At 42.0% G+C, this 27,355-nt stretch overlaps 1 protein-coding gene across 1 annotated transcript in view; it reads right to left on the reverse strand.

The window, feature by feature from the left end:
• The window catches only part of ENPP1 (ectonucleotide pyrophosphatase/phosphodiesterase 1), a 50,848-nt gene that overhangs the window by 15,125 nt on the left and 8,368 nt on the right, over nucleotides 1-27,355 (reverse strand). Inside the window, exons 2-9 of the mRNA XM_048505477.1 lie at nucleotides 23,347-23,419; nucleotides 20,289-20,405; nucleotides 18,650-18,775; nucleotides 15,357-15,417; nucleotides 10,332-10,429; nucleotides 5,579-5,658; nucleotides 2,555-2,674; nucleotides 2,118-2,227 (exon numbers count right to left, since the gene is read on the reverse strand). Of these exons, the coding sequence (XP_048361434.1) occupies nucleotides 2,118-2,227; nucleotides 2,555-2,674; nucleotides 5,579-5,658; nucleotides 10,332-10,429; nucleotides 15,357-15,417; nucleotides 18,650-18,775; nucleotides 20,289-20,405; nucleotides 23,347-23,419 (785 nt within the window). The remainder of the gene's footprint in view (nucleotides 1-2,117; nucleotides 2,228-2,554; nucleotides 2,675-5,578; nucleotides 5,659-10,331; nucleotides 10,430-15,356; nucleotides 15,418-18,649; nucleotides 18,776-20,288; nucleotides 20,406-23,346; nucleotides 23,420-27,355) is intronic.

Below are 27,355 nucleotides of genomic sequence, written 5' to 3' on the forward strand. Positions count from 1 at the left end.
AATAAATATTACATTCACATTGTGTGAGTGTTTCTACAGTTTGATAGGTAGATAACAATGCCCCTACAGTGCTGTTTGCACCTCTGGAACAAGGTGCCGCCGTGCTTTTTCTCACAGAAGGTAAGTGAGGGATGACAAAAAAGAGGAGCCTCCGTGGGCCGCAGTGGCTTCAGAGCCACCTGCATGGGACCATGCAAGCGGTCCTGAGGCTCCACCAGCATGAATTATGCTGGTGTGCAGCCACTTCTTTGGCTTGTGCAGAACGGGCCAAAAAGAGGCAGCTGATGGTTTGATTCCATACAGCAAAGGCATCAGAGGGAAAAGAGGCTTTCTCCCACCCAACTGTTTCACACTCTGGTCAGTTTCACCCTCCACTTGCACTTGACATCTTGTGTGCTGATGCAAGGATTCTCCTTGCCTCACTTTGCTGAAGGTTGCCCCAAGGTGTTTGCTCTGCAGACTTCTGCTGTGCCTTTTCAGCCCAAAAAGTATGTAGTTGTACTCAGCTCATTCTGTGGATTCCAGCAATATATAAGTTTTCCTATTTTTTTTAATTGAGGCACCATCTCCGAAGATATGCAGACATGCATAAGAGAACCTTAGCCGCTTGGAGGACTCCCATTAAAAAACTTTGGGACCAAATTGCTTCTCAATGGGCAGTGGACCTGTCCTCCATGGTCCCAATGCTTTTCAATGGCAGTCCTCCAAGCGACTAAGATTCTCTTATGCATGTCTGCGTATATTCAAATACAGTTCCTCAAAAAGAAAAAGAAAGGAAAACTATATATTGCCAGAATTGGCAGGGAGAGCTGAATACAACTAAGTACTATTCGAGCTGAAAAGATGCCCAGGATCGGAGTCTGCAGAGCAAATGTCCTGGAGCAACCTTCAACAAATAGAGGCAGGGAGAATCCCTTCACCAGCACACAAAATGTCAGGTGTAAGTGGAAGATGAAACTAACCAGAGAACGGAATGGTCAGGCAGGGAAAATAAGCCACCTCCTGAGCTCCGAATTCCACACATCCAGGCAGGGAACGTCTTGAAGGTGCCTTAAGAAAAAAAAAAGGTGCACTTCAAAGCGTTTTTTTTTTTAAAAAACATCTTGTGATGAAATAAGGCAACCTGAGAAAATAGCTGTGCATAATTCCTTACCCAGACATCTTTTTAGGCCCTCAAGACATCATATTTGTGCTGTGCAGATCAAAGTGTATGCAATATCTATTTAATCTTCAATTGCCATGATGTGATCATTCAGTTTCCAGATGATATTATAGTCAACCTATTGCTTTCTACTATTTTCTGTTTTAATTTTTCATTTTTTAAAAATGTCATAATTACTTTTTTTCTATTTAAAATGCAGTGCCAAATGAAGTCTCTTATTTGAAGAGAGCGTGCTATGAAGCCTTCCCAAGGCTACTGTTCCAGTTAGAAAAAGTACTTTGTTCTCTTTCTGGCCTGAATAATTACTGACAGTTTTCTAGGAGCTTTCAGGTTCTCCCCAGCACTCATTAATGAGTGCTTAATTAACAACACTTGTTCAGGAAGGAAAGAACTTCTGTAGAACCCTGCAGAAAATTAAGCTATTGGTCTTTTCCTCATTTTTATAATTATGATTTTGTAATAGTGTTATAACAATAAAAACTATAAACCTTGAGTGGTCACAGTGGCTTGCTAGAAGATAAAAAAATTATTATCCCCACAAGCACCCAACAAGAATCATTTAACATTTAATTTGTGAATGTCAAGAGAGCCTGAGAAAACAGGAAGTCATTAATTATCCTGAAAACAGAACTAAAAGAAATCTCAAAGAGAAGTAAAATCTTGGCTGAAGGAGATTTATTTCCAAGTAAACATGCAGTATGATTGTACTTCTAGGGACAGGTTTTTATGAATAATGTGATGCTTTATTTGAGACCCTATTTTAACCCCATTTACAGAAAAGGAGATGGATGGGGAGAACTTTCTCCAAAAGGAATCCTACAAAATAAATATATCAGGAATGCAGATGTTGCGTTTACCAGTATCTTGAGATCACAGCTGTCCTCAATTTTTAATGCTTCAGAACATACATAATTCTTTCTTGTTAACTAATGTTTCCCAATCTACAAAGTCTCACCTATTATATATTTTGTAAATATTTGGAAAACTTCCGTTAACATCAACATCTGAACCAGGCCAGAAGAATGAAGCAGATTTTTGTCCTTGATACAAAGCTGTCAGCCAAATCTGTATGAAGAGAGAAAACATTGCTGCTCATGAATGGCTTCCTGGACCTCTGTTTGCCAGCCATTTTTCCTTCTAGTTTTAAAAACATGTGCAAAACAGATAACTTTCCATACAAAATACTATTCTTTCTCATTGTATCAACCCTTTTATACTGTAAGGTTTATTCATTGCTTTGGTGTTCAATATATATATTGAAGACTATTTACCTAGAACACACTTCCTATTTTAAAGAAGTATGAACAAAAACAACACACTGGATTAACATTTCATTTATTTTTGACATATAATAAAATAGCTCAGGATTGTATGCTTAAAATCACTACTTACTGGCTGTCCTAGGTACCACTGTTGATTGAACTTCTCTTCATTTTTCAGCGTGAAAAAAGCATTTCTCTTGTGCTCATACATTTTGTTGTCAACTAGTCCATGTGATTCTGGATATAAGCCCTGCAAGCAAGATTGAGTCATTCTTACTTAGATATCAACAATGTTTATGCTAATCAGTGGCATACCATCACAAAACGGCGTTGAAGACTTGCCCCAGGCACTGTGACCAACACCTGCCCCCAAACTTGCCCTGCAACCCGCTGCTGAACTCCCCCTTTCCCCTAACTCCCTCCACCTTTATGCTGCCAAGCTCTCCCCCAGTCCCCCTCACAACCACCCCCAACAAACCTTTCCCCCTCCAAGTGATGCCTGCTGGTAATACACTGGGGGTGGAAGATTCCCTGGTCTTAACCCTGCTCCAGTGTGCTGCCAGCTGGCACCACTCAGAGGAGGAAAAGGTTTGTTAGAGAGTTTTGAGGCAACGGGAATTCAGCGGTGGTGGTGGGGAGTTCAGTTGAAGGATGGGTGGAGGGGGAGAGGGACCAGGCCAAAATGTGTTCCCCAAGTGACCCAGGCGAATGGTCCTGGGGCGTCTGCCCCCTCTGCCTCCCCAGTTCCATCAGTGATGCTAATGTCTACTTAGCAACTTTCAGGCAACAAGAGAAGCCAAGAAAATACTTTAAAAGCCAACAGTGGTGATTTTCAAATTTTGTTCCCTAAAAGACATCTTAGTAGCTTCCTTTGCAATGAGAGTCTTCAGTGAAATTTGGGTGCTTTCCAAGGCACACTCTTAGTCATGTGGAGAATTAGTGAAGCTCAGGAGAGGTTATAGAGTTACATTCTCTAATTACTGTAAATATAAAAGAATTTCCTTTCCTTTAAAAGAGTGCCACCTGTTGAGATACAGATGAAAACTGGGATGTTAGTGGTATCTTAAGTGTCACAGAATTATCAAAGGTTTGGGAATATAAGAAAAAGGACTGACTGTTTTACAGTACAATCCTGGGGCAGAGGGGGGTCAAATGCGTTCAGGGATCTCATCTGATCTTTATTTGGGTCTATCTCCAAGAGTTATCACAGTAAAAGCCAATTGTGCAAGCGCAGGCTGTCAGTGCCACTGCACCACTTGCAGGTGCCAGGGCAGTCCCGCAGTGGCTGCCTGTCAGCACAACTGAGCCATACGCCCTTGAGTTGGCATGATTGTGGGTCATTCTGGGGGTGTAGCCAGAGCTAGTTGAATCCCTAAACCCTTCCAGCCCAGGAATGGCCTCTGTCAGTGGTGCAAAGTTATGCCAACAGAAAACACGTTGTAACCCATAGGCGCTAATTGTGCTAAAAAATCAAGTGCCCCCCACTGCCATACCTATGCCCATGAGGGCTAGGACAGTTTAGGATGCCAACTACAACATCCTCGTTCCCCTGAGCAGCCAAGCCCCACACCAAATCATGGTCCCATAAGATCTACAAAAACCCCTGCCAGGATAACCTACAACTCATGAGGTAGGGTGTCCAGCACAGGATGCTATTTCTCAGTTCTGTACCATGAAACTAACATGAGCAACAAGGCATTTTGGTGCCAAGAGAAACACAGATAAGAGACTTAATACTTCTGGGCAAGGACTTTACACAAACATCTGAAGGAGATTGCAAAGTCCAGTAACTGTAGCTGACCTCCTTCATTTCAGGACCCTAACAGGTACTTGATCCAAAGGGATGGCTGAGCATTGACAGATAAACAAGGGCCTGGTTCCCAAATCTGTTTTCTCATTTCCCTTGCTCATGGCTGGGAGCCACCCCGTGATGCTGACTCCCACACCTGAGGCCAGCAGCACTGGGGTAAAGCAGGGGCAGAAGAGCTACAGCCTCCCACCACCATGACCCCATATGCAAGAAAGGGATTGGTGTTTGAGGAGTGCTCCGGAGAGCTGTCAGAGAGGCAGCCCAAGTTTTCAGTTCATTTCTTGGTTGGGCTTACCTCCAGATAGGACACTTTGTGAGGGAGAGCCCTCCATTTTAAGTGGAGTAGGTTGCCACACAAACTTTGAACTCAGAGGTGGAATGAGGGGAAACACGTGTGCACCCTGCATCTCTGCTGCAGTGGTGCCTGCCCCACCCCAGAACGCCCTTGCCATGCCCCCTCCATGGCCTGGTCACACCTCTGCTGTGGCTCCGCCTGGGGCATCACTACGTCTCTGCTTGAACTCCTTCTCTTATGGGAACAGAGCCCTGTGTAGCAGCTGTTATGGCGGTTGGATCATTAGGACTCACAGAGCACTTCAATGAAAGACAGGTGGATATGGGTTGGGTGGTGCCAGCCTGTCGTGGCGGGAGGAGGGTGAATCTGGAGCAGAGTGGGTCATGGTGTGAAGTTCCTAGTGAGTTGCAACCGACATGGCTGCGCCCAGCAAGGTGCTCTTGGCTGCTTGTTGTTGCTGCATGTGTCTCTGTTATTTTGATATTTATGTATTGTCGAAGGCTTTCACGGCCGGAATCACTTGGGTGCTGTGTGGTTTCCGGGCTGTATGGCCGTGTTCTAGCAGCATTCTCTCCTGACGTTTCGCCTGCATCTGTGGCTGGCATCTTCAGAGTAGAGAATGCTGCTAGAACACAGCCATACAGCCTGGAAACCACACAGCACCCCATTTGATACTTGATATTTATGTTTATTGATGCTGCTGTTTTGATATTTGTTGGTTTGATATTTGCTGCTGATATTTGATTAGTGTTTTTGATGTTATTTATTTGTTGTTCACCACCCTGAGCCCTACGGGGAAGGGCGGGGTATAAGTGGAATAAATGAAAATGAATGAACTGAACCAAGCAATTAAAAAAAAACAGAACTCAGTAGGTTAACAATCAGCAAATTTGTTTAAAATTATGTTGTAAACACGTGGGAAAAATTTTTATTTACGTATTACTATAGCATACTTTCAATAGTTACATAATGTAATGTTTTATAAAAAGTAAATGAAACCAATGCAAATTCCTCTTCAGTGTATGTGTGAAATCACAAGATGCTCTTACCGTGACAATGCTGTAATGATTGGGAAATGTTTTTGATGGATACACTGGTCTCATGCCATCTGTGTATGTTCCACATTTTTCTGGTGAACACAAAAGAAATTATAGATATGTTTTGTTAAAGTTATAAATATTCAAAAATTCTACACTTAAAGATTATATTAATTTTCATATCAAAAATTCATATCAAAATGTATAACTATTAAAAGAATATGGCAAAGTGAACCTTTTTCTCAATACCAGTTCCTCCCATGCAATCTGTTGTTTGGTTGCTAGATCAACCACAACCACAACGATACCTCACCACATTTGGACAAGCAGCTTTCTGCCCAAGTTTAGGCCTTTTTTGCCAAACCAATGCGACCCTGTTGTTTGTGTGATGTTTGTGCTGCCTCGATAAAAATCCCACAAATCATAGGAGAAGCTGCCACATAGGTTGGTTCCACACAGCAAATGTATAATGGGTTGCAGTCATGATAAAGGAACCTGTTCCTTTTTACCCATTTCACATGCATCCCATGCAGGCAGCAATTGGAGCCCACAGAAACAATCCAGGTTGCTGTAGTGCCTCCTCATGGAGATGCTTCTCTTAAAAAAAAATTCTGCCAAATATGCACAGCTACACAGGCATGCAGAGATGAGCCCCCACAATCATGCCAATCGTCCCACAATATGACCAGCTGCACCTGCGTAGCTATTTCTAAATTTCTAAAAGGGAAAAGGGGCCTCCCTGGAATTGCCAGGCAATGACAGGTGGCTTTTACCTCGCCATGGAGGGTGCAGTAGAAGGCCGGCAAATAAAGCTCCTTCTGTCTGGCCGTTCGCTTGGGAGCAGTTCCAACTGAGGATTTTTCAAAAGAATCACTAGTTTAGAGATTTTCAAAAAACCCAGGTTGGGGGAAATAAAATGGGACAAACTTGTTTTGGAGGCAGGACCTGTGTGAAGTCCCTCCCTCCAAAATGGGTTTTATAGCGTCCTACACCCATGTTTGTTGGCCCGTGTAAAATAGTCCATTGTCACCCTCTGATCCACAGTGCTGTTATAAGAAGCTACCACACAGCTGTTTGAATATGTACATAAATATGTACATAGATGCCTTCATAAATGTGAACAGAGAAATTTCATGTGACAAAATATCAGAATTATTTTTTTCAGTAAAGTCTTTGAATACAAGCAAAACACACACACGCACAAAATAAGTGCTGAAAATGGTGCATTCAGTTTATTATCACCCTGCATTACTGAAATTCAACCGTCATTGATCTCTTTGGGATTCAGTTTTCAGTTCTAATTTAGACAAAAAAACACAGGACAAACCATGAATGAATAAATAAATAAATAACTCATATTAAAGTAATACATTCTAAAGAACCCTATCCCCATCTAAGTCCTATAACCTACCATTTGTTAACAGTTCCAAGTAGAACAAAGCTAACACAGTGGAACTTTATATGATATTTCAAGATTTTTTGGGCTATCACTTGATCTTATTTTATCTTTGGTTGTTACTGAAGATGTTCTAACTGTTATTTTAAGAAAAAAATCAGGATAGAAATGTTTTAATTAAACAAACAAAAACAGTCTATTTCCTTATCTACCTGTCATTCTCACACTGTGCTCATTCCAGACTGAGACAGGATGCTATCTAGGAGGGAACAAGGAGGGTATCTGCAGAGGAAGGAGAAATCCAATTTTTTTCTCTTTTAATTTATTTACCTCCTCTTGTTGATTACCATTGCCTCTTGTCTCCATTTTCCCTGACTCACCCAACCTACACCCTGTGGTTGTATCTTTCACCTCCATCTCTTTGTCCTGGCCATCTTTGCCTCCACAACCCTCAACAAAACTCCAGATAGGTGCCTCAACGGACACAACAATTGCTGTACAACCCACAGACTAGTCCAACTCAGCCAAGTATTTGCTGATGTCCACATAACAGGTCTGGGAGCAAGTTCTCTCCCATTTTTCTGTAAATCCTTCAGATTTACAAACCCCTAAATTGTAGCCGTGGCTGAGCCCATTTCATGCATTTCTCTATCTTCAAGGGGGCTAGAGCTTAGCTATTAGATGCAGTGACTGGTCACAGTCTACTTTTTGTGGCCAGGTAAATCTGTAAAATTATATCTTGCAGTGCATACCTGGTACCATATATCAATGTGCACAACATTAATACTCTCAAAAAGCATTAAATCAAGTACTATGTAAATTAGCATCTTAAACAATGACTGACTTATTTATTTCTTTGGCTTTTTATCCCATCCTATCCTAACTGAAGTTGGCTAAGGATGGCTAACAACTCACATCATTAAAACAATCAAGTTTATATCCATTAAAATAATATAAAGTATCCCTGGTACAGTAATATTGTTTTATTCACCAGCTGTTGACTAGCTGAGACAAGATGAACCTAGTACAGGCCATAAATATATACATACATGAATACAGCACAATAAGGATGAACAGAACAGGATAATGCTGCTTATATGACAACTATAACATGAACATTTTTAAAAAGACATTCCAGCAACTGATTCAAGAACTCAAACGGCAATGTACAACACTTACTGAGACTAAAACAGGGCTCCATTTTCCCTAGCTATGCCTCTGATAACTAGCAACAACCAGAATCTGAAGAATTGTGCAATTAGCTTTGAATACTCAAGGCATTTGGCTTGCACTTCTCAATCAGCAACTTTCCCTCCTCCCTGCCATTAGCAGAGTTGCTTATGAGACTCATAGGACTTTAAAAATCACATCCAGATTATTTTATTTATTTATTTATTTATAATTAGTTTTATATACCGCCCCTCCCCCGAAGGGCTCTGGGCGGTGAACAACACAATAAAACAATAGTTACAATAAAAACCCCATTAAAACAACAATCAATAATATTATATTGGCATCCAATCATAAAAACAGAACTTCATAGATCCACCCTGGAAAATAAAACAGAGAAGCGGAGAACCCAGAATGTAAAGAATGTAAAGAAAAGAAGGGGGAAAGGGGACTTGTATGGGGAAGTATTTGAAGAACACAAGCCAAGAGTAGTTCTGTTGTTCAAAGAAAAAACTCCCATTAGGACAATCTTATACCTTCTGACTAGGATATAAGGACTCAGAGACTTCCATTCCAACATGTATCTGACGGGAGACGAAGATACAAGGGGGCCAGGGGGTGCGTGTTGCACTGGGCGCGTGCCTGGGAGGGCGCAAAAATTCAGGTTTGTGGGTTTTGCACTTTTAGTGTTCTTTTGGTTTTTGGCCTGCAGAGGGTGCAGTTTTTAGGCTAAAAAGGTTGGAACCCTGGTTTAGGTACTTATTTAGTTTAATCTGTTCTCAAAGCATCATACTTTCCTGCATAAGTCTTGTCAGTTTAACCATCTAACCAAGAAAGAGGAGATGCAGATAATAGGGATGCCAGCCCCCAGGTGGGACCTGGGAACAAAGGCGTAGCTACCAGGGGAACGGGGGCGGGTTGCGTGTTTCACTGGGCACATGCTGGGGGGGGGGCTGCAAAAAAATCAGGTTTGTGGGGTTTTTTTATTTTTTGTGTGTTTTCAGTTTTTGACCTGCAGGGGGTGCAGTTTTTAGGCTAGCAGCACCATAATTTCAGGAATTTTTTGGGAGACTCTCCTAATGACACCACCCAGGTTTAGTGAGGTTTGGTTTAGGGGCTCCAAAGTTATGGACTCCAAAAGGGGGTGCCCCCATTGTTTCCAATGGGACCTAATAGGAGATGGGGGCTACAACTTTGAGGGTCCATAACTTTGGCCCTCTGAACCCAACATTACCAAACCTTGTGCCCCCTGCAGGCCAAAAACTGAAAAAACACTGAAAAATACAAAAAACCACAAACGAACATGGGGGGGGGGGGTGCAAAACTCAGATTTTGCACTGGGCTCCATTTTCCCTAGCTATGCCTCTGGCTCTGACTCTCAAAAGCTTATACCCTAAAAATCATGTTGGTCTCTAAGGTGACTCTGGACTCAAATCTAGCTGTTCTACTGCTCAACAGAAACTGTGAAACTTATGTAGGATAAGCAATAGCATATCATAAGATCTTAGCAAGCTGCCTTCCTCTTGTTTTTCAGAATTCATCAGGTTTCTATGTAAGTTTACACAGAAGACTTTCACAGAATTTAAAGTATTTATTACTTTATAGACTTATATTTTTCAGTTCTGCAACCAGAATGGCAAGGTCTTTTCAACTGCTTGTATATTGCCACTGTTTCCCATTGTTTTGACAAAAAGAACATAATCAAGAAGAGAAGATATACACAATGTAATAACATCATCCTTTCTGATTACTCTGTGCTGCTATTTTCCAATACTCCAGAGCTAGAAAGTCAAGTAAGTTGTATGTGCTTTGTTAAATATGTATTTCTAAGCAACTTAATGTTTCTTTTCTGTTTTTAATATTTTACCCAATACTAACTCCTAACAAACCTTACAAAAGCAAATAGTCATGTCTCACCAAATTTTCCATGTTTAGGAAAGTGGTTTTGGAAATGTGCAAGATAATTAATGCCTAGTCACAGAAACAGTTGTTTAATCATGTCACTGCTTTATGGAACTTAAGAATGGATCTTGCCTCTTTTCTAACCTTTTGCTGTAAAAACAACCATGATACCATAGGTCAAAAGGAGTTTAGGGAAGTTTAATGAATTCAAGTGATAAAATGAAGAAAATACACAGCTTAAATTATTTTTTTCTTAATATTTCAACATGCTATCCCTCAGACAGAGAAACTACTCACGTAATTTGCTAATAACAGGAAGAAGTCCACCCCATGTGTGCAAATACTCAGCCCTGAATCCATCCAAAGAAAACAACAACACTGGAGGCTTTGTAAATCTGAGCAATTAGAAATGAGACAGTTAGAAACAAGGACTTGATATTTACTCACTCATTTTCTATAAACTTCTGCAGTCTGGAACAACTATGTTGATGTGTATCCAAAGATAAACTGGGAGAGACAGCTCTTACCAAACAAAAACATCTTGATCAACTTCAGTTCCACATGCCAAGCTTTTTCACACTCTGGAGGGGACCAAATGTCCAGAGGAGATAGAACTAACCAGAAATGGTATAAACACAGACCAAGGAATATCAAGAGACATGCTGTACAACAGACTAGTAAAAAAATACTGTTATTACTGTTAGTAATGGCAGCCATAGCACAGTAAACAATGCCAGAAAGTCTGGCTGTCCTTGTTGGCCACAAGGAGGGCTTTAAGGCATTGTGGGGAGGAGAATGGAGAAGAGTGATCCTGAAGTGTTGCATGTGCTTTAAGGATAGGAAGATGTGCTGGGACATGCTCAAATTCAGTCAAAATATCAGGCTGAACACTAGGAGAACCTGTCTAACTGGTGGAAGCTAATTTTTGAAGCGAGCATATGCACAGTAAACCAGGAACAAGTACCCTTGAGCATAGTGGGGCTTACACCTGAAAAGACATAAACAGGACTGAGTGGTTAGCATTGTTCTTTATCACATGGGAGCTTCAAGAACAAGATGGATAATTAATTGGTTGGTTTTGTTTTAGCCATGAGACAAGAATCTGAATGATTTCTTAAGGTAATTTCACTTTTATATCAGTAGTGGCCACTGGAGATGGGTGTAGGAACTAACAAAAAATACTGTGTATAAGAATCCTGCTGCTAGCATTTCTTTCCTATTTGGCAATTTTCTTAGCCATTCATTACCTAGGTGTCAGTTACATTGGTGTTTCCATAAAACATTAGAAACACAATACATTTCAGACCAGTAGCAGAGCTACAAGGGGACAGGGGAATGTTGCACCAGACACGTGCCTGGGGAGGGGCGCGGAAATCACTCCAACCCCCTTCCTCCCCTCGCCCTGCCCCGCCCCACCAGCTTGGCCCGTTTTCAGCCAGCAGAAACCTGTTTTCTGCCAGCTGGAAAAGGTAAGGGGTAGCCAAGGGGGGAGGGGCAGGGGGCAGAAAACACGGAGTGTGCCCCGGGTGCACTCCTGCCCAGCTACACTTCTGTTTCAGACTTTCTGTAAAGTAAGAAGTCAGCATGACTCTGAATAAACAATGGTTAGGCTTAAACCATCAATTTCCAAAAACAAAAAATACCCCACCCTTTGTGACATATTTTAAAATTCGCTCTCTTAGCCAGTGGAAGAGCTTTCTATCAATGTTTTATGCCTCCCCAAAATATAACTAAGTGAAACAACAGCAGGACCATCTTAACACACAGGCACGCTGGGCAGTTGCCCAAGGGCCCCATGAGCATAGGGACCCCATGCTGATCTATGTATGTTGTGACTTGCTAACAATAAATAAATGAATAGTATACTATATTAATCCATAAATATTTTGCATGTGTTTTCCTAAACATAATGAACAATATTAATGTTAATTTTTATGATAACAAGTGGACAATGGCATTTGCCTCTGATTTAGTATCACAGTCACCTCTGCAACCACGTATGCATATGTCCATATCTTATGCATTGCTTTGCCTGGGGCCTATAATGCTGTGAAGACAGCCCTGAACAACAGGCCAATTCAAAATAATAACTTTGAAAGTAATTTGTGTTTTTCTTTTGCAAATTGCTTCCTGGTTTGGCATTTGCTAGAAAGAAACCCACAAGCTAAGTATAGTTCTAGTCTGCTGCTTATCTGGAGTATTTGCCCTCGCTCGTATAGCTATATAAACACTTGCTGTGTCCAAGAGGACTGATTGCTTTACTTTCTTTACAGCATTCAAAAACATTAGAGTACATAATCATATAAAATACCAGAATTACTTGTTTTACTATATGAAGCAAAACACAAACTTTTAAAAACCTTTAACACAGATCTTACCAAACGGATTATTCTGGTAAACATTTAGATTGTTTCTCTCTTGAAGGAGCCTAATGAAACTGACCTTGGCCTGCTATCTGTTTCTGAGAACAGCATGTTGACTTGCTATGAGATGTTTGTGAATAAAAAGTACCCATTATTTTGTTTATTAATACTGTAGCTGGAAGTGCATGCAGGAAAAAACAAAACATCAAAACTAAAATGTTATTTGTTTTTGATCACAGCGGACGCAACCCACTGAGAGAAACACTTCAAAATCCACTTCAAATCTATGGACCCTAAAAAATTGCTTAACTTTAGTTGGATCAAGCACATTGAGATTTTCATTGGGGCTCGTGGGCAATTACTAATTTTAACTGGACTAATTCTACGGGGAGCACAAAAATGGGAACGCAATAGGTTGCAGCACAGCTTTGTAAAGAGCAGGCATTTCCATAAGTGGGGCCCAAGTCCGAAGCCTAGCTGCTAATCAGATGCTGGACTAACAATTCATAAAAGTAAATCCCAAACTATGTACAGAGGGACACTAGTGTGCTGCAAGATAACAGCTGGGCTAATAGTGGCTCCCCAGGGTAGTTTCAGGTTAGGAAAATAGTGGGGAGGGTAAGGAACCCCCCCCCCCTTCATGTGCACCATTACCTGATCCAAATAAGGCCCATCCACATCTGAGAATTAAGTTCCAAGCACAGAACACCCAGCTCAAGTTTGACCAAATGGGCCAGCACAAACACACCGAGGGCATAAGGACTTTATGATGTGTGAATCTGCCATCAGTAAGCTCCAGTCACTTGCAGAATGACCTTATTTATTTTTATTTATTTATTTATTCATTTATTACATTTATATACCGCCCTCCCCGAAGGCTCAGGGCGGTTTCCAACAAGAATAAAAGTTTAAAACATCGTATATATAATTTAATTAAAATACATAAAATACTAAACTATAGATGGCTTCAGCTATTCTATTCCCCTTTTTATGAACCCATGTTGATTACTTTTAAACTTACTTCAGCAAAAACTGGATTTCAAGTAAACGAATGACTAGTCAAGTTATTTTACATTGCTCAAGTGGAAATATAATTTCATTCATAAAGTTCATCTCCTCTCAAAAAAAGTAGATGCTTTTTGATAACATTGAATTTATTTCATTTTTTTTCATTTTTTCAAGTCCAGATAATCGAGATTTCTTTTTTTCCTATTTTTTCAAGTCCAGATAATCGAGAGGATAGGCCATTTAATAAACAATTGAATTGTACCATGTACTGGTGTACAAAAATAATGTTCACCTAATATGTATCTCTCCTTTTGCATTCTGAAGTATCCTTCAAAGTAAGACTGCCACCCCGTTAGGAAAAAGGTCTTAGCACTTTAATAGTAGTTTACTATGTAAAAATGGGTAGTTGAAATTTGTCATGCAGATCAAACTAGTATTAAAGGGAAAGCTAGAGGGACCAGTTCAAAAGCTGGCAAACAAATAAAAAATTACAAAGCTGACAACCCTGTTCTTCAAAAGTCCATTTAACGTATTCATTATCAGCATTTGTATTTTTAATTAAACTGTCCAAAGTGTGTCTTAGGCCATTTCTGCATGGCACAATTATACCAGGTTACAATCAGTATCTTAAAATCTGGGACTATTTTATCCTGGTTTCTCCCTTCATATGGCTGCCCATTTCTGTGAAGGAATCAAGTGAAGACTAGAAGGAAATACTCCAATTTGTTTTGTAGGAGCCCAGGTCTCTTGTATTTACACTGCAAGTATATCAGCCCATGTGCAAACATCTCCAGTGTCCCATGTTCTGATTGGCTGTTGTTTGGGGGCAGCAGCGGGGGGGGGAAAGCCCCCCCTTTCCAGTTCTAGATAGGGCCCAGCACAGGCCTCAACCCAGCAAGCAGCAGCAAAAAACAATGAGGCACAGCATCACATCACATTCCCACTCATGTTCTCATATTTTTGTAGAAAATGAGAGACCGCCTCCCTCATGATATGCCCACTAACATTCGTCCCAAAGTGCACATCTCCCTAGCTATGTCCTCTGAGAAACCAGTACATGTACAGAAAAGAAAATGGGGACATTTTGGGACTTCACTCCTGATTAACCCAGGCAAAATGGCACCCGGTCAATACCATGAACAGAAAATGTGCTTGGAAGAACATTTTGGGAAGGGCGGGCTGCAAGGGTCGGCGGATCAACAAAGTTGAAAACTGACATGATGTCAGGTGGGGAGATCAGGGTGGCAGGCGGCAGGGCTGGGGAGATCAGACAACTGGTGGGAAAAATAAACTGGTTCCATGGTGTTTGCATGGTGGTTCACCATGGGATTTTTGAAAAGAATTGCCAAATTGGCGATTTTTGAAAATCCCAGGATGAGGGAAATATTACAGACAAACCCGTGCAAACTTTTTGACCAAACAGAGATATATCCTTTGCTCAACCTGGGATATTTGGACTGTGCAGAAATGACCTTAGACATCACATTAGTTTTTAAAAGTTGCATTAATGTGGATCTTAAGGCAAAGATCTCAACATACTCCTTGATTTTAAAAAAATCTGAATGGAGTCACAAGTCTTAGAACTTCTGATCTGTGGTTTTCCCAAAATATTGTGGTTTGTAAGTCTCATTCTCTGTGTTTACAACTAGGCCCCATAGGCCACAAAAATGCTTTCTCACAAGAGACTTTCAACTTCTGTGGCTAAACTTCTATGAACACCACAGTAAAACATAAAACATATGAATTCACATCCATATCCTTCTGAATACAGTCAGTTAGAAAGCTATTTATTAAACAGTGAAAGTGGACTGGGTGTGTGTATGTGTGTGTCATGGTTGACCTTTAGTAGCAACTTAGGTAATTACTGCACAGAAATATTTACATTGCCACAGACTTAAGCAAACTTTCTTTCCTTTTTAAAAGTTATAAAAGAAAACTGAAATATCCTCACCCGTCTGGACACTGGGGTTCTTTAATATCTTCACATTCGTCTTGAAGCCAGCTTGACTTTCCTTATTTAAGAAAAGGGATATTATTACAAAAATAGATTAATATAATAGTTGAAAGCGGAAGAATAAACAAATTGAGACTAAAATTCATGAACCTAGTCATTTTCAGTGCAATCCTAATCAGTTTAATCCTTCTAAACCCATTCAAATCAACAGTTTTACTATGGTGTAACTCTGCCTAGTATTGTACTGTTCAGTCCTTCTAAAATAGTCATAACTGTGTAATATAAGATGGGAAAGTAAAAAATCCCAATGAGGATGTCCAAGACCTTCAGCATACCCAATGGCATACCTGAGTGGGGGACAAAGGGGATCGACATCCCGCACCATTTGCCTCAATCATGTGGGGAGAGAATTTGTGCCATCTCCTCCTTCTTCCATGCCCTCACCTACCAGCCTGAGCCTCTGTTGCCAGCTACCTCAGGCTGCAGCTGTTCAGGCCACCTGCCTCTGCAGGCCACTAGCTGGTCCTGGTGTTTGAAAAACTTGGCAGTCCAGCAGCCAGCTGGGGGTCTGAGGTGAGTGCCCCTTGTGGTCAGTTCTGTGTCCCCAGGGTACCCTCACCTTGCCCCACCACTGGTTTTCCCTCTTCTTTGTCCCAGCACCCTCTGTTTACAACTAGGCAACATATGCCACAAAAAATGAAACTGTACAATAGTTTGTCCCCCAAGCAACATGGAGGGGAGCGGGTGACTGGTTGGAGAGTTAGCATGGGCACAGACAGTCCCAGGTTGAACTAGCAACACAGGAAGGAGGTGGCAGCTCTGACAAGTGGGATCCCACTGTGAATGGGTGGAAGAGGCAGGCAGATGGGGGCAAAGAAGAAGGCAGACCAGAAGGAGGGGACAAGCTAAAACTACTGCCACCTAACGAGTGAGCTGAGGTCTGCACCCCAGGAGTTGCTGCTGTTTGGTCTCCCTCCTGTGTCTGTTTGGCTGGGACAGACCCAGGGCCAGTTCTGGAAGCACTCCAAGGGCTTATGCCTGGGCCACAGCATCAGGGGAGCTCCGCACCCAATGGCTTCTTGCAAATTACAGGGAGAGGGGCACCAGGATCAGAGTGGGGGCCCTGCTTGGCCCCACACCATTTGATCCTCATCTATATTGCTTGATATACTTGAAAAATTAAGTGACAAGAAGTAGTCACTGAAATTGTACAACAGCAAACTGAGTACCTTTTTTCTCCCCCTTCCACAAAAAAATTAAGCTTTAACCATCTAAGGTTGCATTCAGCTATAATTACAAATCATAGGCGGATTCCACACAGGCCAAAAACAGCTGAATGCAGTCAGTGTAAATGGAAATGCAGCTGCCGCAGGGCATTCGCATGGCCAGGTGTCCCGTGGACAGCTTGCAAATCAGCCAGGCCATGGGCCTTTGCACAGAGGCGTGGCAGATTTTTTTTGTTGGGCGTCCATTCCTGTGTAGCAGTGGAGGTTCATGCACACATGAAGCCCCACAGCCACGCTGATATCCCTCAAGACTTGGATACTGAAGGGAACAGGTATATTTAGAATAGACTAGCGGGCCTGGCCACGCGTTGCTGTGGCTGAGTCTGGTGAAGTGGAAAAGGAAGAAAAAGGGAAGCGAACGGTTCGAACATGTGGCATTGAACAATGCTTGCAAGGGAGGGGAGAGGCAAGGGGCCCCTCGCTCCCCTCCCTCTCTCCCGTTCCCTTGCATGGCACCCCACCCCACCCCATCCCTCCCTAACGTTTCCCTTCCTCTTCTAGGGTGGGTGGGCCATGTCCAGGTGGGCTGGTCCCTTTCATTCCCTTCCCTTGCAGGCGAATTACCTAGCTGAAAACCCGCTGGGAGGCATGAGCTACGTTGTGTTCAGATTTCAGAGTGTTTGGTCTAGCAAACCCCTGGACCCTCCCTCACCTTCCCCTTCCTCCGCTAGGGTGGGTGGGCCATGTCCAGATGGCGGAACCCATCCCTTTCACTCCAGATGGCAGCGGTTTTTAAGGAAGGCATGGTTGGTTCCCTTGTATCAGAGGGTGTTGCTTTGATGGCCAGCAGATGGCACTGTTGCGGAACAGAACTGTGGTTCCAACTGTCACAAGTGTGGCATGTACACAATAACTGGCACAGTTATGACATGTACACAACAGGAGGTGTGGAAACACCATAAAAAGCCTGTCCGCAAGTAAATGCGACGTTGTGTGAAAATTTCAAAGCAATCGGTCCAGTAGTTTGGGAGATTACCTGTCAGCAGAAAAGCGAACTGATAGATTTTTATATAGATAGATAGATAATCCTGTCAAGCAGAGTAATGAGCAGAAATGTGGATTGTGCAGAACATCAAATTAGAATAGTTTCTCTCTCAAAAGACCAGCTGTTTTACATCAGAAGTTCATAAAACATAAGAACTTTAACTGAGACAGAAAACATATACAGTAACAAAGTATCAAAGTATCACATGCACGGCTCATAGTTTGTTACAGTTTGGTTGTGATACAATATCTTTGTCAGAGCACTTTTACATAGCATTTGGTTTACAGATCACAGAGAACATATTTTTCACTTAGTCAAGTAGTCAGGCAGTCAAGAGCAAGTGTGAGGGAACAGAACACTACCAACGGATTTTAACTGTCACCTTTAGAATGTTCATGCAGCTTCCCAGAATTCCATGCTGCTTGTGCTCTGCTGCATGCAAACAAGGCTTGAAATTCCAACAGATACAACCCCGTGCACCTGCATGGCTATGCCGAAGTGAACCAGAAATTTTAAAAACAGACAAGCACAGCCAAAGCAGAAGCGCCTCCTGCCAGGCCATCTGCTCAGCGCCAGTTGCAGAACAGCATTTTTTAAATGTCTTGCTTGTTTAGCTAGTCACATATACGCTGGTTTGGGGAAAATAAGATGTGGCTTCGCTTCAGCAATGGTAGCTGTGAGAAGTGCTCCCCCACAAAGGTGTTTTTACCATTCTCACAGCGCTGATTTTGGCCAGTGCGGAATCTGCCATGATCTGTCATTATGTCTGTCATTATGACAATCCATGACATGGTCTGTCATCATGACAATCCATGGTTTGTTGACTTCCAGTTTATAATGCTAGATGTACCTCATCATATTGCCTTAACATTTACAACTGCCCTTTCAAATTTCAGCTTTTTTGTCCTAGAGAGCTCAGTTGTGCAAAAAAACCCTGATAGAGACAGACAAAGATCACTCCAGTACTGTTCTTTACATCTTCCAAGTATGCAAATGTAAAGCAAGCAGATTTTTTTTACCTTCACAAACTGAGTAATAATTGACACAGCAATTATTATTTTTCACACAGTCATCTGAACAGGAGCAGTGATATTCTGATCGGTTCTTCTCACCACATCGAAACTTTGTACAGGTCCATGTATGAGCTACAATGAAAATCAAGCAACCTACTTTCAGTTCAATTCCATAACACAAACCAACACATATTACTATAACTGCTTGCCAACTCTTCTTTCTATATGTTTTTTATTATTATTTAAAGGATACATTTAAAAAGCTAGCAGTTTTCACTATGGATCCCTACAATTGCACAAAATATGGCACACCAAGAAAAAGCAGGAAAACCCTAAACTGCTTTGATGGTTCAGTTACTAGCTGTCAGAATATAATTTCATCTTCATGCTAATAACAACATGACCATTAAATCTTGTGCAAGTCATTTAAGTTAACAAAAACTGATTTTTTTCACTACTATGTCTTCCTACTAGCTTCCACAGGACACCTTCAAAGATCTATGGCCCACAGAAAATTATGAAGGAAAACTTTATATAATTATTGTCGAAGGCTTTATATTATTAGATTATAGATTCTGTATGTATAGCCAATACTAAAAGTCTGTTCCCCTACAGCAGAGGTGGCCAATTATTTTTTCCATGGGGCCACTTAAGAAACAGAAAATATTGTGGAGGGCAGGGCCAAAAGGCAGGGGGGCGAGGAGCTTTTGAAAGCCCCACAGAAGCCGGCAGTCAAGGCAACCGGCTTCTGTGGGGCTTTCAAAGGCACCTCGCTCCCCAGCACGGCAGAGTGGCCAGTCAGGGTCATCCCGCGGGCCGGATGTGGCCCGTGGGCCATATAATGCCCAGGTCTGCCCTACAGGAAAAGGTAGTTTTGCAGAATGGACACTACAGTACACCACAGAGTCTAAGAGAAACAGAAGTCCTAGAGTGGCTGCAAAGAGTAGATGCTCTAGGACTTCCATTTCTGCTAGAGGCTAGGAGAAACTATCATCTGTAAACTTACTAATGACCAATGATTGGTTGGGGATTGAGAGAAAGATGGACCTTTTCTTGGCTGATATCTGCCTCCACATACTTTGCATTCCCTAGGCCCCACTCTCAAATCTCCAGGAATTTCCAAAGATTTCGCATTCCTAAACTTAACTCAAGTCCCACATGAGCATGTAAAAAAATGGTAATGAGATAAGAGGAGACATAGAAGAGGACATAAGAGCTTAACTCTTCGCCTCTTCACTGTTTCCACCTGCACCTATACCACCCACCACTTAACACATTTTTGGAGAAAAGTATCCAGGAAAAGGGCAAGAGATAGTTTGCTGAAGATGGGTGAAGTATGCTTCCCATGACTGATGCTCTTTTCTTCTAGTTCATGCTCTTCTGTATAATATTTCATATGTTCAGTGGAAACTGAATTCCCAAATCCAGGACTATCCATCTTGACCTTTATTTTCATTCATTCAAATGGACAATTTATTGCACAAATTATTCACTGAGATCCCTGAACTCCCTCATGAAACTAGAAAAATAATTCAAAAACAAACGTTTTGCTATCTTCACTGTTTAAATATAGTCATTATCATAAGAGATGGAAACAGGACAGAACTGCCTCAAGAACTGGACCATTAAAAACAAGAAATCTTACCAGGTTCAATACAGGCTTCCTGGAAATCTAAACAGCAGTTTCCAAGTTTAACACATTCACTGTCACAGCGGCAACTTCCAAATGTTCGCTCAAAGCAGCGGCCTTTGCAGGTTTTAACTGAAATGTTTAACATGGAATGCATCATGGCCTTAACACTGGTATTCGATCAATTAACATTCAGTATTGGTTTGGAGTAGACAGTGGTGGATTCTGCACACACACAAATATAATGTCTTTAGGATGTTATAAATAGCATTTTGGGGAAGAACTTCGCATAGATCTCTTCCCCAAAATCAGTTCAGCCCATTATAGTCCTCTAACTCATTTTTTTCAAAAATCATTAAACTAACAATCTTTCCCCCCTCCCAACCTGGGTTGAAGACAATTCCTGCTTGCTGAGCAAATGCCAGCAGGCAGGAAATGCTTTATTTCTCCAGTCCAAATCTCTTACTCTTGTATCTGCCACTCATGCCCACCATTTTGTGTTCTGCAGCAGATTCTCCATGAAGATTCCCCATGGAGGTTTTCTCCACTTGCAGTTCATCCTTTTGCTATAAAAAGTAGATTAATAAAGTTTGTTTAGCCTAGCAATCCTGCGCATGTGTCATTTTTCTTTTGTTGTTGTTGTTTTGAGGGGAAGGTTTACGAAGCTGCAGCAGAATTAGAGAAGCTGCAAAATGTGCTTGTTTGTGTTGCCGTGGGGAATCTCCATTGTGAAACTTACAAAAGCTCCATGCAGCAGGTGTGGGGAAAGATCCATTTTGGAGGGCAATGCTTGTGTTCTCCTGTGTTGTGGGAACACAAAATCCCAAAATAGATCTTTTTAATAACATCCTGAAGATGTTGCATTTATGCTGTGCAGAATCCACCAACAAGTAAACTGATCTTATTTGGTGGGGGGGGGGGGTGCCATCAGTCACAGTTGACTTATATAACATATTATTTTGAAACAGCTCCTTAAGACTCAAATACATTTAGTACATTTTATAGTTCATCAAAATAAATCAGGGGAGCAGCCGTGGCTTTGCCTGCAGAAGGTCTCAAGTTCAGTCGCTAACCTCTCCAGGTAAAAGTCAACTAGTAAGTGATGTGAAAGACCATTGTCTGAGGCCCTGGGAAGCTGCTGCCTGTCAGAGTAGAGAATGTTTACCTGATGGACCAGAGATCTAACAATATAAGTCAGTGTCATATGTTCAAACATATACCAACTTAAGTCTATCATTTCCATTAATATCAATACAGTGAAAGAGTTTGTATTATTGCCAGTGAAAGAGTTTGTACTAATACATTTTGTAGTTCCTGTTTTATTACTTTCTGCCTTTAAAAAAATTAGACAGTAACTTTATACTTGCATGGTGAAGTGGTTAGAATATCTGAATGAGACTTGGGAGAACCAGATTTGAGTCTTCACTGTACCATGACAACTCACCCGATGACCTTACCAATCACTTTTTCTCAGTCTGGTCTTCCTCATAGGACTAATAGAGAAAACACGTTGCACTCTTAGTTTTGGCAGCTAAGAGTGCAATGCGTTTTCTCTATTGGTATTTGTTACGTTGCACTCAGTTCTTTGTTTTGGTACTTCCTCATAGGACTGTCATGAGGATAAAATGGAAGAGGGGAAGTGTGGCAGATTAGGCTACTAAAAAGTTAATTAGCAAAAGGGCAGTTAGCCAGGACAAGAGCACCCTAGAGATAACCAGAGCGCAACCTGATTGGATGGGCTGCAATGCTATAGCTGGTAGCCACAGATAGGTTGCGCTGTCTGCTATAAAAGCAGGAAGAAGCCTGTCAGAGGGAGATAGGGAATTGGGAGTCTGGAAAGCAGACTGAGAGTCGGTGTGACTCAAAGAGAACCCTGTGATTTCTTCAGAGTCAGTCGAAGGAGATAGTGTCTAAGGGCAAAGAGAGCCAGAGACAAAGGGGAATAAGACAAAAGGGGGCTGTATTCTCAAAGATCTCAGACTGAGGGGAGACATCCTTGTTTCCACCAAAGGCTAGAGGCCTAGTTGGTGGGAGACGAACGGGAAACCTATGACACTGAGACCCTCCCAACCCAGTGTAAAATCCCTTTGGAGATAAGGGTGGGCATTTTAGGAGTGGGTTTGGGACCATGTGTGGAAGGTTTGCCCTTACAGAGTCACCTGTGCGTGTTAACACTAAAGTCTGTACTAAAAGCCAATCTTACTGCTTGCGCTTTAACATCTCAGAAGAAACTGCCTACAGTAATGCTTATGTCCCTCTGAACCGTCCTGAGAAGTTTGTTAAATAAAAATCCAGTTTGTGTTTTAAACTTTCAAGAGCCTCTCTATACGTTCCATTTGGTCCAGTTTATGGTGGCAGCATTTTATATCTATAGTTTAGTGTCCCCTGACAGGATTCCTGTTTACAGGCCTGTCTGTGCGTGAGTTGAGGGGAGTGCCTTGGGCCAACAAAGTCAGCTACCCAAGTATCCTCCCTCAGGAACAGGCTACACTCCCTTTTTGGGGTCTCTGTCTTCCCTCAGGGAGTGGGTGCTGTTACAGGAAGCATGCTGCTGTAAGCTGCTTTTGGTCCCCATTAGGAAGAAAAGTATGGTATAAATACATAATAAATAAATGCCTCCGTATTAATGAAAAGAAAAACAAGTCATAGTAAGGCTGTAACCTGGGTTCTACTTATCATGGCTGCCACACACTTTCAGCTTAACCATGGCAAGTATTTGGATGGGAGACCTCCACTGAATACCAGGGCTGTGACATGGAGGCAGGCAATGGCAAACCACTTCTGAACATCTCTTGAAAACTGTACAGGGTCACTATTCTAGAGGAACAGTGAACTGTCTGAATTACCTCATCCATACCTCGTTAGTTTTGTACTCACACAAATAAGTTATTAACTATTTAAGTTGCTGTTCTTACCAAGAATTTGATATTTGTTTTGAGTTGAGTTCAGTTGTTTCCAGCAATATACATAAACAGAGGTGTTTTGAGAAACTATGATCGACTCCTAATGCGAGATGCTTTTTTATGTCAATGTAACTCCTCAAAATATGAATGCTAGAATTCCCTATGCTTACCATCTCTCGTACAGCTAGGCTTCAATCCAAATATGCACCCTAAAATTGTTGTTAGCACAATGACACACAATACCTAGAACGTAAAGGAAAGACATAGTCAACTGACAATAAACACCAATGATACATATTATCACCCATCGTGCAAAATGTAAGTTCTGTTTTTAATTGCTTCCACTTAGCAAAGATTTTTTTTCATAGCAAGCCCAAGCATCTGAGTTCAATTTTGCATTGTCAACAGGGAACCCATGCAATCCAGCAAATGCAGCAAACATACACAATTTTCTTTGGAAGATTAGGATAAGCAGGATGAAAACAGTAATCAGCATATTTCACAAAAGCTCAAACTTTATTGTGAACCTAAAATACCAACCCATATTTTTATTTCCAACCAGGGCACAGTAACATAGGCATTTGGATTTTGGACTTGCATCGCTCAAAGAGCACTCTGTTTTTCCACCGCCAAACAGCAAACTGGAGTTTCAAAAGCTGTTTGTGGCCTGGGATCTTGTAGTCCCAAGAAAAGTAGTTAGGCAGGTATAATCTTTATGATTAGAATTCCCCAGATTAAATTTGGGTATTTGATTTAAGCTTTTTGAAACAATTAGTAGAAATTTACATCAAACATCTGGGATTGTTTCTAATGAACCACAAACAGAAATATTTTCTTAGGCTTGGGAAATTCCAGGGGATTTGGAGGTGGAGCCAGGAAAGGGCAGGGTTTGTAAAGGCACTTCAGCTAGGTATAATGCCATAGAAGCCACCCTCCAAAGCAGCCAGAGGCTGATCTCTTTCTCAAAGTTTCTCCAGAGGGACTGATCTCTTTGATCTGGGTCAATTTTTCATGGCAAAATGTCTCGTAGCATATCCGGGGAGGGTACCTGCTGCAGGGCTTCTCACCCTGCTCATAGCTCCCCATGGCTTCCTGGCTCTCAAGTCAGGGCCAGTGCGGGAAGTCCCAGCTGTTTTCCCAAGAGCCCAGGGTTTTCCCATAAGCACCATGAACTCTTCCGCAGTCTCTTCCATGAATGCGCTGGCAGCCTCTGTTTCCTGCACTTTGATTGGCTGAATCTCACCCCGTTCCCCCCTCTCAATTTCAGTATTTTATTTTATGATGAAATCAAAATGCAGGCAGGCACTGAACATCAGCGTCCTTGCTCATCCTCCTGTCTAAAATCCTTGTGCACGAGAGAATCACTGGCTTCCCCTTTAACTCCTCATTTGTGAGAGAGAATCTGTAGCTTCCCCTTTAGCTCATCATGTGCAAGACACAATCACCAGCTCCCCCCCCCCCGCAAACTCCTCGCATGTGGGGGGGGGGGCGGGATTTTCTTGTTCGGTGGGGAAGAGCAGCAAGGCGAGGAAAATGGCCCTGGTGCTGCTGCCATGGAGTTCTTCAAGACAGAGAAGGTGCCGGAGCAACTGGGGAGGGGGGGACTTCCATTTTAGCGGTTCTGGAAAGTCGTGGAACAAAGTCAATACTGCGGGGCGGCGCCAGGACAACAGCATGGCAGTCACGCTGCAGAACCAGGAGCCATGAAGAACTCCCGACTGCACTGGGGCATTCCCCATTCCAACAGAGGAGCAATTTCAATGTGAAAAATCGGCCCTGGAGACCTAATTCTAAGAGATCTCTAGCCATGTCCTACAGACTGGAAACCCTAGCTTTCTTGCTTTTACCTTCCTGCTGTAGTCCCAACAATGCCCCCAGAAGAGTTTTCTTCTAGGGGTCAGGGGTCCCTAGGAATGGCATGAGATGTGGCCTACAGAGGGGAGAAGCCAGCAGAACAGTGCTCAGTTTCTACCAACAAAATCGGTTTTTTAGACCTACAATAGCAGGTTTGGATCCAACCCATAAGAAAAAAAACATTCCAACAGTTATGAAGTGATGATGTTATAAAGTTAAAGTATCATTTTAGGATTCCTAAACACCACCTTGCCATCTCTCTAACTACTGCATGCCATAGTTCAGAATAGTTTCATATTACCATGCATATAACTCATCTTAAAGATCAATCCACACAATATCATCATGGTCAGTAAACTGCATGAATCTCTTCCTGTGGTCAGGAAGTCTTACAGAAACGACCATGTTACTGTTGAACTGGACTGAATCATGTCGTTCTGGGGTCCGTATGCAAACCACACACAAGGCAGGTTCACAGCACCGCAAGCCACAGGACATTTTTTTAAAAAAATTTTTACTACAGACTAGAAAAATAGTATCAATGGTATCCAGAATCTGAAAAGAACCTGAGCAAAAATCATCATCTTGATTTCAGAATAGCAAATCAAACTGAACCTCACCATCTGAATTTTTTTCACATTCATTCGTTTTGTGGGGCACACAATGTTTATATATGTTTATACTTCTGTAAAACCACTTATTTCTATAATATTTATTTCTGTAATAACCACTTTTCAAGAGGCATGTTTCTTTGCCCAACTGCTCGTTACAAGTGGCACAAAAGCATTCCAACTTCACACATTCAGAGATATGTAAGAAATAGGAAGTCAAAGTACCATGAGCACTCTTTTTCTCTGCGTTTCCAAGATATTCAAGAAATATGAACTCCTGGGTTACTGATACAGTTAACATTAACATTTATTGAAAACCAACTATCTATAAACTATATTGTCGAAGGCTTTCACGACCGGAATCACTTGGGTGCTGTGTGGTTTCCGGGCTGTATGGCCGTGTTCTAGCAGCATTCTCTCCCGATGTTTCGCCTGCATCTGTGGCTGGCATCTTCAGAGGATCTGACTATTTATACCTTTATAATCACATTCTTCCACACTTGTCAAATTTGGCCTCCTCATCCTTCCTCTGTCATTTGCTACCCTTCCCCACCTTCTGATGTACAAAGTATTTTATGTATTGTCTCAAATTACTGGGAAGGAAGCACTGCATGCTTAACATTTCCTGTCCTTTTTCCATCCTTTTGAATTGCCACATAATCATGACCTGTCACACTCTCCTCATCCGAATTTTGCAGGACTACAGTGTTTGGACAATCCTTTGCTTCCCTATGATTAGATAACAGCTTTGCCAACTTAAGTGGTAATCAGAGGCGGGAGAGGATTATTGCCAACATCCAGTATCCTGCAGGCAGTGATGTGTATTCCACAGTGGGATGGAATTGGTGCATGTACATTTTTGTCTGTAGAAAAATCAATCTATGCTGCAAGAAAGCAACTGCACATTTAATATACATAGATTTCTGAATCAGGATATATACCTGTATATTACCTGGTAACTCTAAGGCATATTCCACACATGTAGAATAATGCACTCTCAATCCACTTTCAATCCACTTTACAGCTGGATTTTTCTGTGCAGAATAGCAAAATTCACTTACAAACAACAGTGAAAGTGGATTGAAAGTGCATGATTCTGCACTAGCATCTAAGCCCATTGCAGAGGAGATGCAATGGACCCTAGCAAAGGGTCGAAGAGGAAACATCCCCCTCAATGGGCTTTACTGGAGTTGCAGTAGTTGCTACCTAACTCTTTGTTGCACCGCCCTACTTACCTGGGTCTGGTTGTGTTGCTTGGAGGTGGGAGAGGTGTGGCTTGAGGTAGGTGGGAAAGTGAGGCTAGGGGGAGGGTGGAGAAAAGTGGCTTGGGATGGGGGGAGACCAGCAAGCAGAGTGTTGGGGTGGGGGAGGGTTGAAAGATGTGGCTATTGGTGGAGGAGGGCTGGGATGGGGGAGGGTTGAAAGGTGTAATTGGGGGAGAGCAGCAAGGTGAGTGTTGGGTTGTGGGAGGATTGAAAGATGTGACTATTGGTGGGAGAGGGCAGCAAAGTGAGTGTTGGGGAAGAAGGTTGAAAGGTGTAATTGGTGGAGAGGCCAGCAAGGTGAGTGTTGGGGTGGGGGAAGGTTGAAAGGTGTATAGAATCACAGAGTTGGAAAAGACCACAAGGGCCATCAAGTCCAACCCCCTGCAATGCTGGAACACACGATCAAAGAACTCCCAACATTCCGCCTCTGTTTAAAAACCTCCAAAGAA

The sequence above is a fragment of the Sphaerodactylus townsendi genome, linkage group LG01, assembly GCF_021028975.2.
Source record: "Sphaerodactylus townsendi isolate TG3544 linkage group LG01, MPM_Stown_v2.3, whole genome shotgun sequence".
NCBI classification, from domain to species: Eukaryota; Metazoa; Chordata; class Lepidosauria; order Squamata; family Sphaerodactylidae; genus Sphaerodactylus; species Sphaerodactylus townsendi.